This window comes from Mytilus californianus, unplaced genomic scaffold (assembly GCF_021869535.1).
Source record: "Mytilus californianus isolate M0D057914Y unplaced genomic scaffold, xbMytCali1.0.p SCAF_6, whole genome shotgun sequence".
Taxonomy (NCBI): Eukaryota; Metazoa; Mollusca; class Bivalvia; order Mytilida; family Mytilidae; genus Mytilus; species Mytilus californianus.
In genome coordinates this window covers 61,434,158-61,447,212 of record NW_026262712.1, presented here as the reverse complement: position 1 = coordinate 61,447,212, position 13,055 = coordinate 61,434,158, and the positions used below count along the sequence as shown (strand labels likewise).

At 32.2% G+C, this 13,055-nt stretch overlaps 1 protein-coding gene across 1 annotated transcript; it reads right to left on the bottom strand.

The window, feature by feature from the left end:
- Positions 1 to 460: 460 nt before the first annotated feature.
- Positions 461 to 10,380, bottom strand: LOC127704152 (ankyrin repeat domain-containing protein 50-like). Its single transcript, XM_052208049.1, has 3 exons — positions 10,349 to 10,380; positions 9,782 to 9,856; positions 461 to 5,588 (listed from the first exon to the last, which is right to left on the bottom strand). The coding sequence occupies exon 3, from the start codon at positions 5,419 to 5,421 to the stop codon at positions 2,845 to 2,847; it is 2,577 nt and encodes an 858-aa protein (XP_052064009.1). The 5' UTR covers positions 5,422 to 5,588; positions 9,782 to 9,856; positions 10,349 to 10,380; the 3' UTR covers positions 461 to 2,844.
- Between the last annotated feature and the right edge of the window lie 2,675 nt (positions 10,381 to 13,055).

Here is a 13,055-nt window from a genome sequence, read left to right as displayed (position 1 = left end):
TCAAAAAAATATGTTCCTACTACAAGAATACAATATGTACAATAATAAAATGACATCAAAAGTACAACTACAGATCATTATAAAATGACATAAACACTGAAGGATTACAAATATATATTTATATACAAAAAGCAAAGATATATAAATATCAACAATGGAACAACAATAATTATGGAACAACAATAATAATCATGGAATAAATAATCATGGAACAACCATGCATGAATATATGGAGAATTAATAAGTACTTTTTTTAATAACATCATTTAGCTTAGGTAAAATTGACAATTTCTAATAATGATTAATATTTATCGACAATTTTAAAAGTTCTTATATAAAATTTTAATATCCAATGAAGATTTCATTTCAACATGCATTGATACTTGAGCAATGTTTATGCTAACAGTCAATAAATAGAACTGTAACGAAAAAAAAACCATATGTTGTTGAAGCCCTGTTCTTGAACACTTTGATTTAACAATATAATAGCTAAGTGATATATTGAATAATTAACATTTGTTTTCAGCATACTAGTATTTACAAATTGTTGGTTCCTGATTACGGATAGATAGATGAAAGAATTGGTGTTAAATGTACATGCATATCAGGACGAGAACATAATTTGAAATAAACCCTGCTTCATACAAGACCAACAAGCCGAGTCATTTTTTTTTAATTGCAAGTCTTTTCTTTGATAGTTCATAGGGTATAAAACCAATAGTTAGTAGGATTTGTTTTTAGACATGTCACTCTAAAGAGACACATTATTTTGATTTTTAGCCACCCAGTTTATGTTCTTATTCCTAATTGTATCAAACTTTTGATTAATTGCAATTTCTTAGGATATTACTTTGAATTACTGAAAATAATTACTTTCTATTATTTGCAATTTCTTGGTTCAACCAGAAACCAGGTTCAATCCACCATTTTCTACATAAAAAATGCCTGTACCAAGTCAGGAATATGACAGTTCTTATCCATTCGTTTGATGTGTTTGTTTTTTTGATTTTGCCATTTGATTGGGGACTTTCCTTTTGAATTTTCCTCGGAGTTCAGTATTTTTGTGATTTTACTTTTTGGATTATTATAATATCATATTATTTAAAAGCTGTCATTTGCCATTTCATGTCAAGTTTCTGTTATTAAAAATCACTTTTTGACCGTTAACTCATATTACCAAAAAAAATTAATGAATTCCCGTTTTAAATAGCTAACATTCAATTCGAGATTCAGCCAACCAAAATTAAGCTTTCATTTCAACTTTTGTAAGTGGTTTTAAACAAGAGGCTCCAAAGAGCCTGTATCGCTCACTTGAAATAATATGCCAGTTTTGACATTTATTTTAGACTGATTTGTAGATCCCATTGTGCTGAATATTTTTGAAATGTATATTGAACATTGCTCTCTTATCTATCTTTGGTTACGCAAAAAACGATCCATATAATAGGTAATTATAGTCATTCAGGAGCAATAACACCTGAAAGGAGTTAGTTGACAATTTCTGCTATATTGACTTTTTTGTAGATCTGATTGTGCTTAACACCTTTGCTAATTACAATTTCTCTCTCTATATAATAGTTTATGCAAAAAAAATGATATAATCCTTCTTTCGAAGGCAATAATTCCAATAAGCAGTCAATTGATAATAATGGTCAAGTTGATCTTATTTTGATGAACACTTTTGCCTGAACAATTTCTCTTTAACTATTATAGTCTCTGCCAAAAACGCAAAAAAATGAGTAAAATAAGACTTTCAAGGGTAATAACTCCTTTGAGGGGTTGATTCATTCATGTTGACTTATTTGTATATCATAGAACATTTTACCTATCAAACGATTCTCTCTATCAACTACAGTTTCTTAATTTTTTTTGTAAAAATCATCATTTATAGGCAATAAGTCCAAGAGGGGGTCATTTCATGGTTTCTGCTAAGTTGACTTATTAGTAGATCTTATTGTTCTGGTCATTTTTACAGTTCAAGTTTGGTTGAAATTGGTTCAGTGGTTTCAGATGAGAAAAAGTTTACATCGGATGACAGACAGACAAAAGAGGCAAAGGGGTCGCAAAAGCTCGCATGGCCTTTCAGGCCAGATGAGATTTAAAAGTAAAATAACAAAAATACCGAACTCTGAGGAAAATTCTAAACAACGGGAACGCATTCAGCATGTTCAGATTTGAACTTGAAAGTTTTACACCTTTTGCTGTATCTGCACAAAAAGTGGTTGAGGAAGTAGCCCATTTTGAACATAACACCAAATGAGAACAGATATGGACTACAATAAATTATACACGAATGATCATTTATGAAAGTTAAGTGACAACTTTTGAATAATATGATATTAAAATGAAACAATTGTTGCCTGTTCGTATCAGAAAAATACATGTTTATATTGACCCATGAAGGTATGCTGACGTCTTCAGTCCATATACTTTCATCCGAAAAAAACTGTACTGACTGATATGAAAAGGGTATAATCATATAATTAACACAACTACTCTAGATTACATGGGTTTTTACTTTGAAATACTTGTGATATAACTAGTTATTACTAATGATTACGTATAAAAATACTTGTAATCACTAATAGTATTTAAACATTACTTGTATTTACTGTAAATTACCAAACATGATTACATGGAGCTACTCAAAATATTACTTGTAATTAGTGATATTGATTACACAAAATTACCGATTACTTTAAACTTCTATCAATTACTAAGAAATAACTTACTAGTATTAGGTTTTACTAGTCAATAAAGATAGCTACTACAAATGATAACTAATTTTGACAAATTCAATTACTTGGTATTACATTTGTTTTGCAATTCTAGAAAGTATTTGTTTCAATGTGTTTCTACCTTTAGAGTCACTTTTGCTGAGACATCTGCTGAATGTTGTAACAGTTCTTTAACTACATTACCATACCCATTCTGCCTTGCTATAGACAGAGGTGATGTACCATCATCCTTACATAAATTCACTTCTGCTGAATGTTGTAACAGTTCTTTAACAACATTCACATGTCCCTTCCCACTTGCTAACCACAGAGGTGATACACCATCATTCTTACATAGATTTACTTCTGCTGAATGTTGTAACAGTTCTTTAACAATATTAACATGTCCTTTCTGACTTGCTATACACAGAGGTGATGCACCGTTAACTTTACACTTATTTACTTCTGCTGAATGTTTTAACAGTTCTTTAACAACTTCAACCTGTCCTTTTATACTTGCTTGCCATAAAGGTGAAACACCATTATTTCTACAGCGATTTACCTCTGCTGAATGTTGTAACAGTTCTTCAACTATATTCACATATCCCTTCCCACTTGCTACCCACAGAGGTGATACACCATCATCCCTACATAGATTTACTTCCGCTGAATGTTGTAACAGTTCTTTAACTACATCAACATGTCCTTCCTGACTTGCTATAAACAGAGGTGATACACCATTATCCTTAAATAGATTTACTTCTGCTGAATGTTCTAACAGTTCTTTAACAACATCAACATGTCCTTCCTGACTTGCTATAAACAGAGGTGATACACCATTATACTTAAATCGATTTACTTCTGCTGAATGTTGTAACAGTTCTTTGACAATTTCAACCTGTCCTTTTATACTTGCTTGCCATAGAGGTGAAACACCATAATTTCTACAGCGATTTACTTCTGCTGAATGCTGTAACAGCTCTTTAACTACATTCACATATCCCTTCCCACTTGCTACCCACAGAGGTGATACACCATCATCCCCACATAGATTTACTTCTGCTGAATGTTGTAACAGTTCTTTGACTACATTCACATGTCCCTTCCCACTTGCTACCAACAAAGGTGTTGCACCATTATCCCTACATAGATTTACTTCTGCTGAATGTTGTAACAGTTCTTTAACAACATCAACATGTCCTTCCTGACTTGCTATAAACAGAGGTGATACACCATTATCCTTAAATAGATTTACTTCTGCTGAATGTTGTAACAGTTCTTGAACAACATCAATATGTCCTTCCTGACTTGCTATAAACAGAGGTGATACACCATTATTCTTAAATAGATTTACATCTACTGAATGTTGTAACAGTTCTTTAACAACATCAACATGTCCTCCCTGACTTGCTATAAACAGAGGTGATACACCATTATCCTTAAATAGATTTACTTCTGCTAAATGTTGTAACAGTTCTTTAACAACATCAACATGTCCTCCCTGACTTGCATAAAATAATGCAGAGTAACCTCTCTTCGAGCAATGATTAATATTACTTTTCCTACTAATCAACCATCTGACCAGATCAACAGAACCCATAAAACAACTTCCTCTAAGTGCAATATCTTTACTGTTTATATCTTGTGTTGCAGCAAATTCTTCCTGCTTACAATGATCAAGTTGGTTTATTTTGTTTATAAATGTTTCTGTGAAGGAAGATGATTTCATGTTTCTGTTTGTAAATACCTCTTCTACAAAACCATTCCCCCAATCTTTCAGCAGTCTTTCTATATATCTGTTGATTTTGTTATTAGGTATTCTGATGGCAAACTCTATTTCTGTACCCATGTATGTTGTCTTCCATAAAAACCTCTCACTAATGAAGGCAGTTTCAGCATAATCAATGAAGAGCTGTATCATCTTTTCCCCAAAGTTCTTGGCCAGGATATCAAACAACTTATCATGGATTATTTTATATGTACTATCTTCCTTGACAACATATGTACCATCAAGTGTGTCAAGGGATTTCTTTAAACTTTTGACAGGTGTTCCTTTTTTCAGTTCACATTCTTCAAGTAAATCATCCATTACTGCCGCCATCTTTTTATCTTTTGTGGAGAAGTTTTCTTCTGTCAATGTGTTATTAAACACCACACACAGGACCAAACTACAATAGTTGATCTTACCGGCCTTACCTACTCGATACAGTTCCACAAGTTCATTTTCAAAAACTCTAAAAGGATTGTTGAAAAAATCTTCTATGTTAACATGTTTCAGGAGTTTCTGTTTATGATATAAACTACATAAAAGTGGGAAAAAATCGTATTTTTCAGACAACTCCGCAACTTTATCAGTATTGTCCTTAAAGTACACTTCAGCAAGAGCAAATTTTTCAGCCGTATTAAGTCTAAATTCTTCTGAGCTTAAATCAATAGTACATGCTTTGAAAATAGACAGACTGTTGAGTTGTTCGCTTTTATAAACATCTAGTCTACATGTCGACATAATTTTACAACAGTTGTCTTCAAGAAGAGATTGAATGTGTACAAGCCTTTGTGTCCACTCATTGAAAATCTGCTGATTCAGTGTATACCGCCCACAGACATCATCAAAGACAAATACTGTTTTCCTTCCATGTTTAAACAATTGTCTAATATCTCCAGGGTTATCACATGGAATTATAATATAGCCTTGTTCCATCATCGACAGTGCAACATGACATGCAAGGAAACTTTTTCCAGTGCCTGAATTTCCAACAATTGTTACATAACCTTCGGTCAAAATACATTTTCTTACTTGTTTTTCTGCTGCTGTACAAACATATTTTTTATCATCTTCTTTCCACTGCCTCAAGCGTCGTTCAAACTGCCCTGCAAAAATAAATATATATATAAATAAAATGCTACGCAGGACGCAGCTTGATACGACCACAGATGTCAAACCCTGAACATTTGGGGCAAGTATGGACACAAGTAACTGCTAGTACTCCAAGATCTGTACTTAGTGTCCTTTTTGTTGTTAGGGATGAGGGATGGATAAATACCCTGCCACGTCCAGTCTGTGTTGATGTTTGATGTTTTTCTTCTTTTTATTAATCTGATGAGTTAAGCCTTTTTCAACTGTCTTTTATAGTTTGTTCTTATGTTGTGCTGTTACACCACTGTCACAGGTTAAGGGGAGGGTTGAGCGCTCACAAACATGTTTTCTTTATGTGCCTGTCCCAAGACAGGAACCTGTAGTTCAGTGGTTGTCGTTGGTTCATGTCTGTCAAATTAGTTTTTCGTTAATTGTTTTGTTATAAATGAGGCCATTTGTTTTCTCAATTGAATTGTTTCATAATTTTCATGTCGGGCCCTTTATAGCCCACTATTGTTGAAGGCAATACGGTTACCTATAATTGCTTGCATCCACTTTATTCGAACTTTGGTGGATAGTTGTCTCATTGGCAATCATACCTCATCTTCTTATTTTTATACAACATTCAAGCTTGATACAGTTCTGAATTTTGATTGTGATTAAATATTTGACACAGCATAGGTTTCAGACACAGAATGGATGTGGTCTTAGAACTTTGAAATTTGAAATTGGACATTTACCTATTATGGTCCAATATCCGAAATCTTAATGGTTAGATTCAGCATATCAAAGAACCCTAAGTATTCAATTTTTGCTGATTTCAAATAAAGTTTAATTTTACATCCTTTGGACTACAAAATTTGATGACAGGGCCCAAAATCCAAAATCTAAATACACAGTTAGATTCAGCATATAAAAAAATCCTCAAGAATTCATTTTTTTTTTAATCGAACAAAGTTTAATTTTTGGACCATTTGCACTTAATGTGGACCAATTTGAAAACGGTGCCTAAAAATAAAAAAAATTATACATTGTTAGATTTAGCATATTAAAGAATACCAAGAATCCAATGACGTATAAGGCAGTCAGTAAGAAAGTAAGACATTGGTCAAGAAATAAGCAATTTATACAAAGTATTAACAAAGTATTGTTTTTTGCCCCTGTTTCCTAAACAGTTAGGGTCATAACCTCCAAATCAATCCCAACCTTCCTTTTGAGGTATGGAATCTTGAGGTACAATTTCAAAGAGATCCATGCACTCATACACAAGTTATTGTCCTGAAACAGGAAACATTCTTGTTTTTGGCCCCCTATTCCTAAACAGTAAGGACAATAACCACAAAATATTTTAACTCAAGTTATTGTCTAGAACCAAATGTCGTAAGATGACGTTGACAACAATGTCAAACCATCTTACCTGATACTGCTGCAAAATTTTTGCTGTCGTTTAAAAATTGCCATTTTTCACCCCAATCTTTTGCCACAAACACTGAATCAACCGTATTTGAAACACCAAATCACCTGAATGGTGGCTACGATAGGTCACCGTATGGACTTCAACAATAAGTAAAACATACAATTTAACCCCGCCACATTTTTGCGCCTATCCCTAGTCAAGAGCTTCTGGCCTTTGTTAGTCTTGTATGTTTTTTTTAATTTTGGTTCATTTATATGTTTTGGAGTTTAGTGTGATGTCCGTTTTTACTGAACTAGTATACATTATTGTTTAGGGGCCAACTGAAGCTTCCCTCTGGGTGCATGATTTTCTCGGCTGTGTTGAAGACCCATTGGTGTCTTTGGGCTGTTATCTGCTCTTTGATCAGGTTGTTGTCTCTGTGACGCATTCCCCGTCAATTTTTCTCAATTTTAAATGTTTCATATAGTAAGCTATAAAAGGTTTTGTCACAGCAAATTATAAAACAATTCAGACAAGAAAATAACAGTTTGATGAACATTTGTATGATTAAAGTCATAATAAGAAACGAGTGACTGGTGAAAAATAATGTTAATCCAGTTCTTGAACCAATGCATGCATATATCATAACCTTAGTCTTCTGTGCACGATTTTATCATTTTTTAAGCATCCATTTCGTATAATCGTCAAAAAAATATTTCACTCGGTCAGTGTTGTTGTGAAAATATAGCAGCTAATTAATGGTCGTGTTTTGAAGCCGAAGTTTACCGATTGTCACCTTTGTAAACAATCAACAAAGAAGCATGGATATTCAGGTAAGCACGTGTATAACAGGTACAATAAGATATAGTTTATTTCGATGACGGAGGGATGTTTACGTTTGTTGACTCTCACTGCCAATTTGGTTTTCCCCCTCGCTCTTGCGTAAATGCGATCACCGGATTTTTACGAGAAAGTTCACGCTGAGGTAACTGCATACGGAAAACGTGTCTGCGAATTGTTGACTGGAAGCCAACAATTAAAAAAAAGTTAATTTCTTTTAAATTTGGACAAATTAAAGAATTTCTTTCAGAAAAAAGTATATGTACATAAGTTTTATAATAAAAACTAGCCATTTAGTTATAAAAAACATATGCATCATTTTTTTTTTATTTGAAGTTTCATATGACTTTAAATAATATACGAAAATTAAGTATGACAGGCACCAACCACCAAACACCACTGAATTATAAGCTAATGACATAGGATATGCACAAAAAGTGTGTACAAGGTTGTGTATCGCCATCTGGTGATAAAATATAAGCTAACTTGTACGCAATCAACATGGTCTTGCTTCTTGACGTGAGAAGAGAAAATTGAATGTCTGTCACAAATTTTTTTTATTAATATATCTAAAATTTGCAAGTGAAACAAGAACAGAGTACTGGTCATGCATGTATTCATTCTTAAATATAAAGGTCTTTTTGAGTTTCCACCAGTTGCTGCACATATAAAAAATGTTAAAAATCAATGGTTTTTAAATAAACTGAATATCCTGCCATCCAAAAAACATGTAAAACAGTTTTTTATCGGTGCATTGTGCATTATTAGTGTATTGGAAAACTTTCTTTCTCCCTTGTGTTTTGTAGAATATTTGTAAGTACTGACAAATGACGAAAGATTCCAATAATTAAAATCGTATATTTTATAAAAAAATTTCAGTTATCATGGTTATAAAATCTAAAAATTGATAAAATGAAGTCAATAAATAAGTTTTAAATGGAGTTTTATAACACGCCTTTTTATGTTGTCTGAATCAATGGTGGCTGGCCTTCCAAGTAGGTCAACCGTAAATTATTTCGTCTTCTGACAGCAAACATGTGTTCATGATACAACAACCAAAACAACACAAACATAAAAACAATAATTAATTGCATTCAGATTTCCAAAATGAGAGGCTCCAGAACTTTTCAGTTATCTTGTAAAATAGTGGAGGGGGAGGGAGTATCTAATATCTGTAAAATGCACCCAAACACATTTTTCTTTAGCACAGAATATATTGTATAATATTAACCTACTTCTGTCATTGCAAAGGCCTATAAAACTAAATAAAGGGGCCTTGTAAAAACAAACTCAGAGTTCATTAAAAAATGTTTTCTGGTGTTACCACATGCAGAGAACATTGCACCATCATTGTTTTACTGCATAAACTTATTGTCTCAGTAAATGTTTTACTAGTTTATGAAAATATAATTCCATCCTTAATCCTTATTTTTTTTCTTTCTTAGCTTGTATATAACAAACTGTGACTTAGAGATGAAAAAGAACAACAAAAGTGCAGTTCTTTTCTTACTTTCCTTTTTCATGTAGTGATTTTCCAACTTTGTATACATTTTGTACTAGTATACATGGTATGTGTGGTCCTTTTATATTTTTTCAACTTGAAATTAAAGGAAGTGGGGTAATACGGTCGATGTCAATGAGACAGCAAGTAAATGACAAAAATTACTAAACGACGACTAAAGGGAAGCATTACGCCTTTAACAATAAACAGGTATCTTAGTATATTTATATATCAAATTAATAAGAATACTGGAGACTACTAGTTTTAATGTAGTTACCTAAATATCTTGTCAAGTCAAAAAGTCAACGGAACCAGTACAGATACTTTGTGTGTTCAATTGTAATCTCATGGTGCTTTGTAGCCTGTATTGCTTGATATCAAGTAAAATTTTTGTGCTATATTCATTTTTTTTTCTAGAAATAAATCTACAAATCAAGTAAAGTTGTAATATTTTGCTCAAATGAACTTACCAAGTATATTTTTAGGGATGACTCCATCTTGTGTACATGCTAATTCTTCTATTTTGGCATGAATCACATGGAAATCTAAAAAAGCAAAAAAGGTTACTTTTTATGGAATGGATATATGTTAATATCTTATATTGTTAATATTTTTTAAAGTTTGCCTTTGTTTTTATCAAACTAAACACTTACATGTTGTAATAAGCAATGATTACAGATAGTAATTTAGTAGCCTATTTCAGATCACTTTAAAGTGTTATGAGGTATAGAACCACTAATTCAGGTCGATCAAAAGGATCATACAAGAAAGTAGTACATATTTTACAAAAAAATAGTTCCTATTTAAAGCATATCTATAGCTTTGTCAATAAGTAAAACTATTTGGGTAATTTTGGTATCAAATGGAAGCTTAAGGACTTGGGATCACTATGTATCTGGGTGACATGACCACTTTGATCACACATTGTAAAAGTAAGTTCTGCTTGGAAAATTGTTTTGCTGGTTACACAATTTATATAATTTATAAAATTCAACAAAATCTTTGAGGCTGGCATATATCTTAAAATTAATGTTTACCTTTTTCTTTCTGTCTCTCTCTGAGCTTCAACATTCCTGAAACAAGACAATTCATATATAAATGAAACAATTTCAAATATTCGAATTAAAGAACCTTTGTTAGCATGCTGACATACCCCACACCCCACATTGTCACTGAACAAACAAAATCTCACCAGATTCCTAAGTTCAAAGACTCATAACTCCTACAAAAATTAACTGATAAAAAAATCTAATGGATATGCACATCTACATATTATGTTCTTATTATCTACAAACTTAATGAAATTCTGGTGTGTGGTGATAGAGGAGTTGCGATGACAAACTCTTGAAGTAATATATTTAGGCAAAAATTCTAAGTTCAAAGGGGCGCAACTCCTAGAATAAAAATTGAATCGTAATTTCCAGGTGATATGCACATCTACATAATATATCCTAACTGTCTATAAAGTTTCATGAAATTCTAGTGTGCGGTTTCAGAGGAGTTGCGATGACAAATTGGTGCAGTAGTATAAGCCAAAATTCTAAGTTCAAAGGGCATAACTCCTAGAATAAAAAGAGAATCGTAATTTACTGTCAATATGCTCATCTACATAGTATGTCCTTATTATCTCCAAATTTTCATGAAATTCTGTAATGTGGTTACAGAGGAGTTGCGATGACAAACTGTTGCAGTAGGATATTGAGGCCAATAAGTTTAAACGGGCATAACTGCTAGAAAAAAAATCAAATCATAATTTTCTATCGATATGCACGTCTACATAGTATGTCCTAACTATCTATAAAGTTTCATGAAATTCTGTTGTGTGGTTTTAGAGGAGTTGCGATGACAATCTCTTGCAGTAGAATATTTAGGCCAAAATTCTAAGTTCAAAAGTGCATAACTGCTAGAACAAAAATTGAATCATAATTTCCTGTCGATAAGCACATCTACATATTATGTCCTTATTACCTACAAAGTTTCATGAAATTCTGTTGTGTGGTTTCAGAGGAGTTGAAATGACAAGAACAGGACTGACGGACGGACTGGCGGTTTGACGGGTCAAAAACATAATGGGGTATAATTACTATAAATCAACATTGTCCAACATTATTTTGCCATCTAAATTTTGAAACAAAAAGTTCTGATTCAAATTTGAGGATATGTTTCAAGCTATAAAATCATGTTCACTTTCTTGCAGTTCTTATTTTGCTGATATTTTTCGCTTTTTCTTATTTTGCTGATCTTTCCGCTTTTTTTAAGATTCTCTCCAACCCCAGACCTATATTTTTGACAAAAATGCAGAAATAGATAAAAATCATCAATCAGGGGAAATAACTTCTATAAGGTCTGACAATTGATACTGTCACACATGATGACTGATTTGTAGATCATATTGTTCTGAAATTTTTTCTATCAACTGGTGTTCTCTATCTATCTTTGTTTTAGCAAAATATCCATAAAATAGGTAAAAATGGTAATTCAGGGGCAATAACTCATAAAAGGAGTCAGTTGACAATTTCGGCCATGCTAACAACTTTGTAGATTTGTGTTTAACATCTTTGCTAAATACGATTTCTCTATCTATAACAGTTCCTGCAAAAAATGAAAAAAAAAATGATAAAAAACATCTTTCAAGGGCTATAACACCTATAAGCGGTCTATTGATATTTTCGATCTAACTGACTTATTTGTAGATCTTATTTTGCTTAACACTTTTGTCTTTATCTAATTATAGTATCTGCAAAAAATGTGTATAATTAGTCTTTCAAGGGCAATAACTCATAGAAGGGGTCAATTGATGATTCATCCATGTACACTCATTTGTCGATCACATTTACTATCATACGATTCTCTGTATCAACCATATTTTACTTAAAAATTCAAAAAGGGTAAAATTCATCATTTAAAGGCATTACTCCTATAAGAGGTTATTTGACTATAATGCCCAGTAGACTTATTAGTAGATCTTATTGTTCTGGTCATTTTAACTGCTAAAAAGTTATCTCTATCTGTTAAATTTTTCAAAATAATTACCAAAAAAACTGAAATTTGCTAAAAATTGATATTTCAGGGGCAATAACTCCAAAATTAATATTCACATCAGAACTAACAAAAACATGATGTATTTAATTACTCTTTTGAAACCAAAGAAACAGTTCAAGCAATTTTACCTGTTAATAAGCTGGTGAACTGAAATTGAAACATCAGTATTAAACTATCTTATTAACAGTAACTCTATATTCATTGGATTTCTTTGTATTCTTCGTTCTCCTTATATCTAGGTAAGTTTTAGGGCAAACTTTTAAAGTTCAGATGTAAGTGAACTATTGGCAACATAAGTCAATGCATTAGCAACTGTGAAACATTATCATGATTATTTCAAGTCCAACAATAATTTCAGAATTTGTTGTAATTACCTATTTAACACATCTGCATGTCATGCTCTGGAACTTGAGTCTTCTCCAAAGCAGAAGCAAGTTCATCATATTGCCCATGTTCCAGAGCTTCAAGAAGGTGTTTGTATGCAACTTCACCTTTGCGAAATAATTTGTTGTATAAAATTCTATTACTATCTTGTCTAGTAAGAGAAGAATTACAAATGTCCTCTATATCTTCAGTATTTAAAACACCTGCCTCATAGAGGTGGTCAGCTATATCGGTTTTGCAATCTGAATCATGGACTAACATCATGTAATTCTTCTGTAGCTTTACACTGTGTTTATGGAAAACTGAAATATAAGAAAT

Excerpts from the sequence above, each read along its gene's own strand:
- LOC127704152 (XM_052208049.1), bottom strand. The coding sequence starts at position 5,421 with ATGATGGAACAAGGCTATATTATAATTCCATGTGATAACCCTGGAGAT.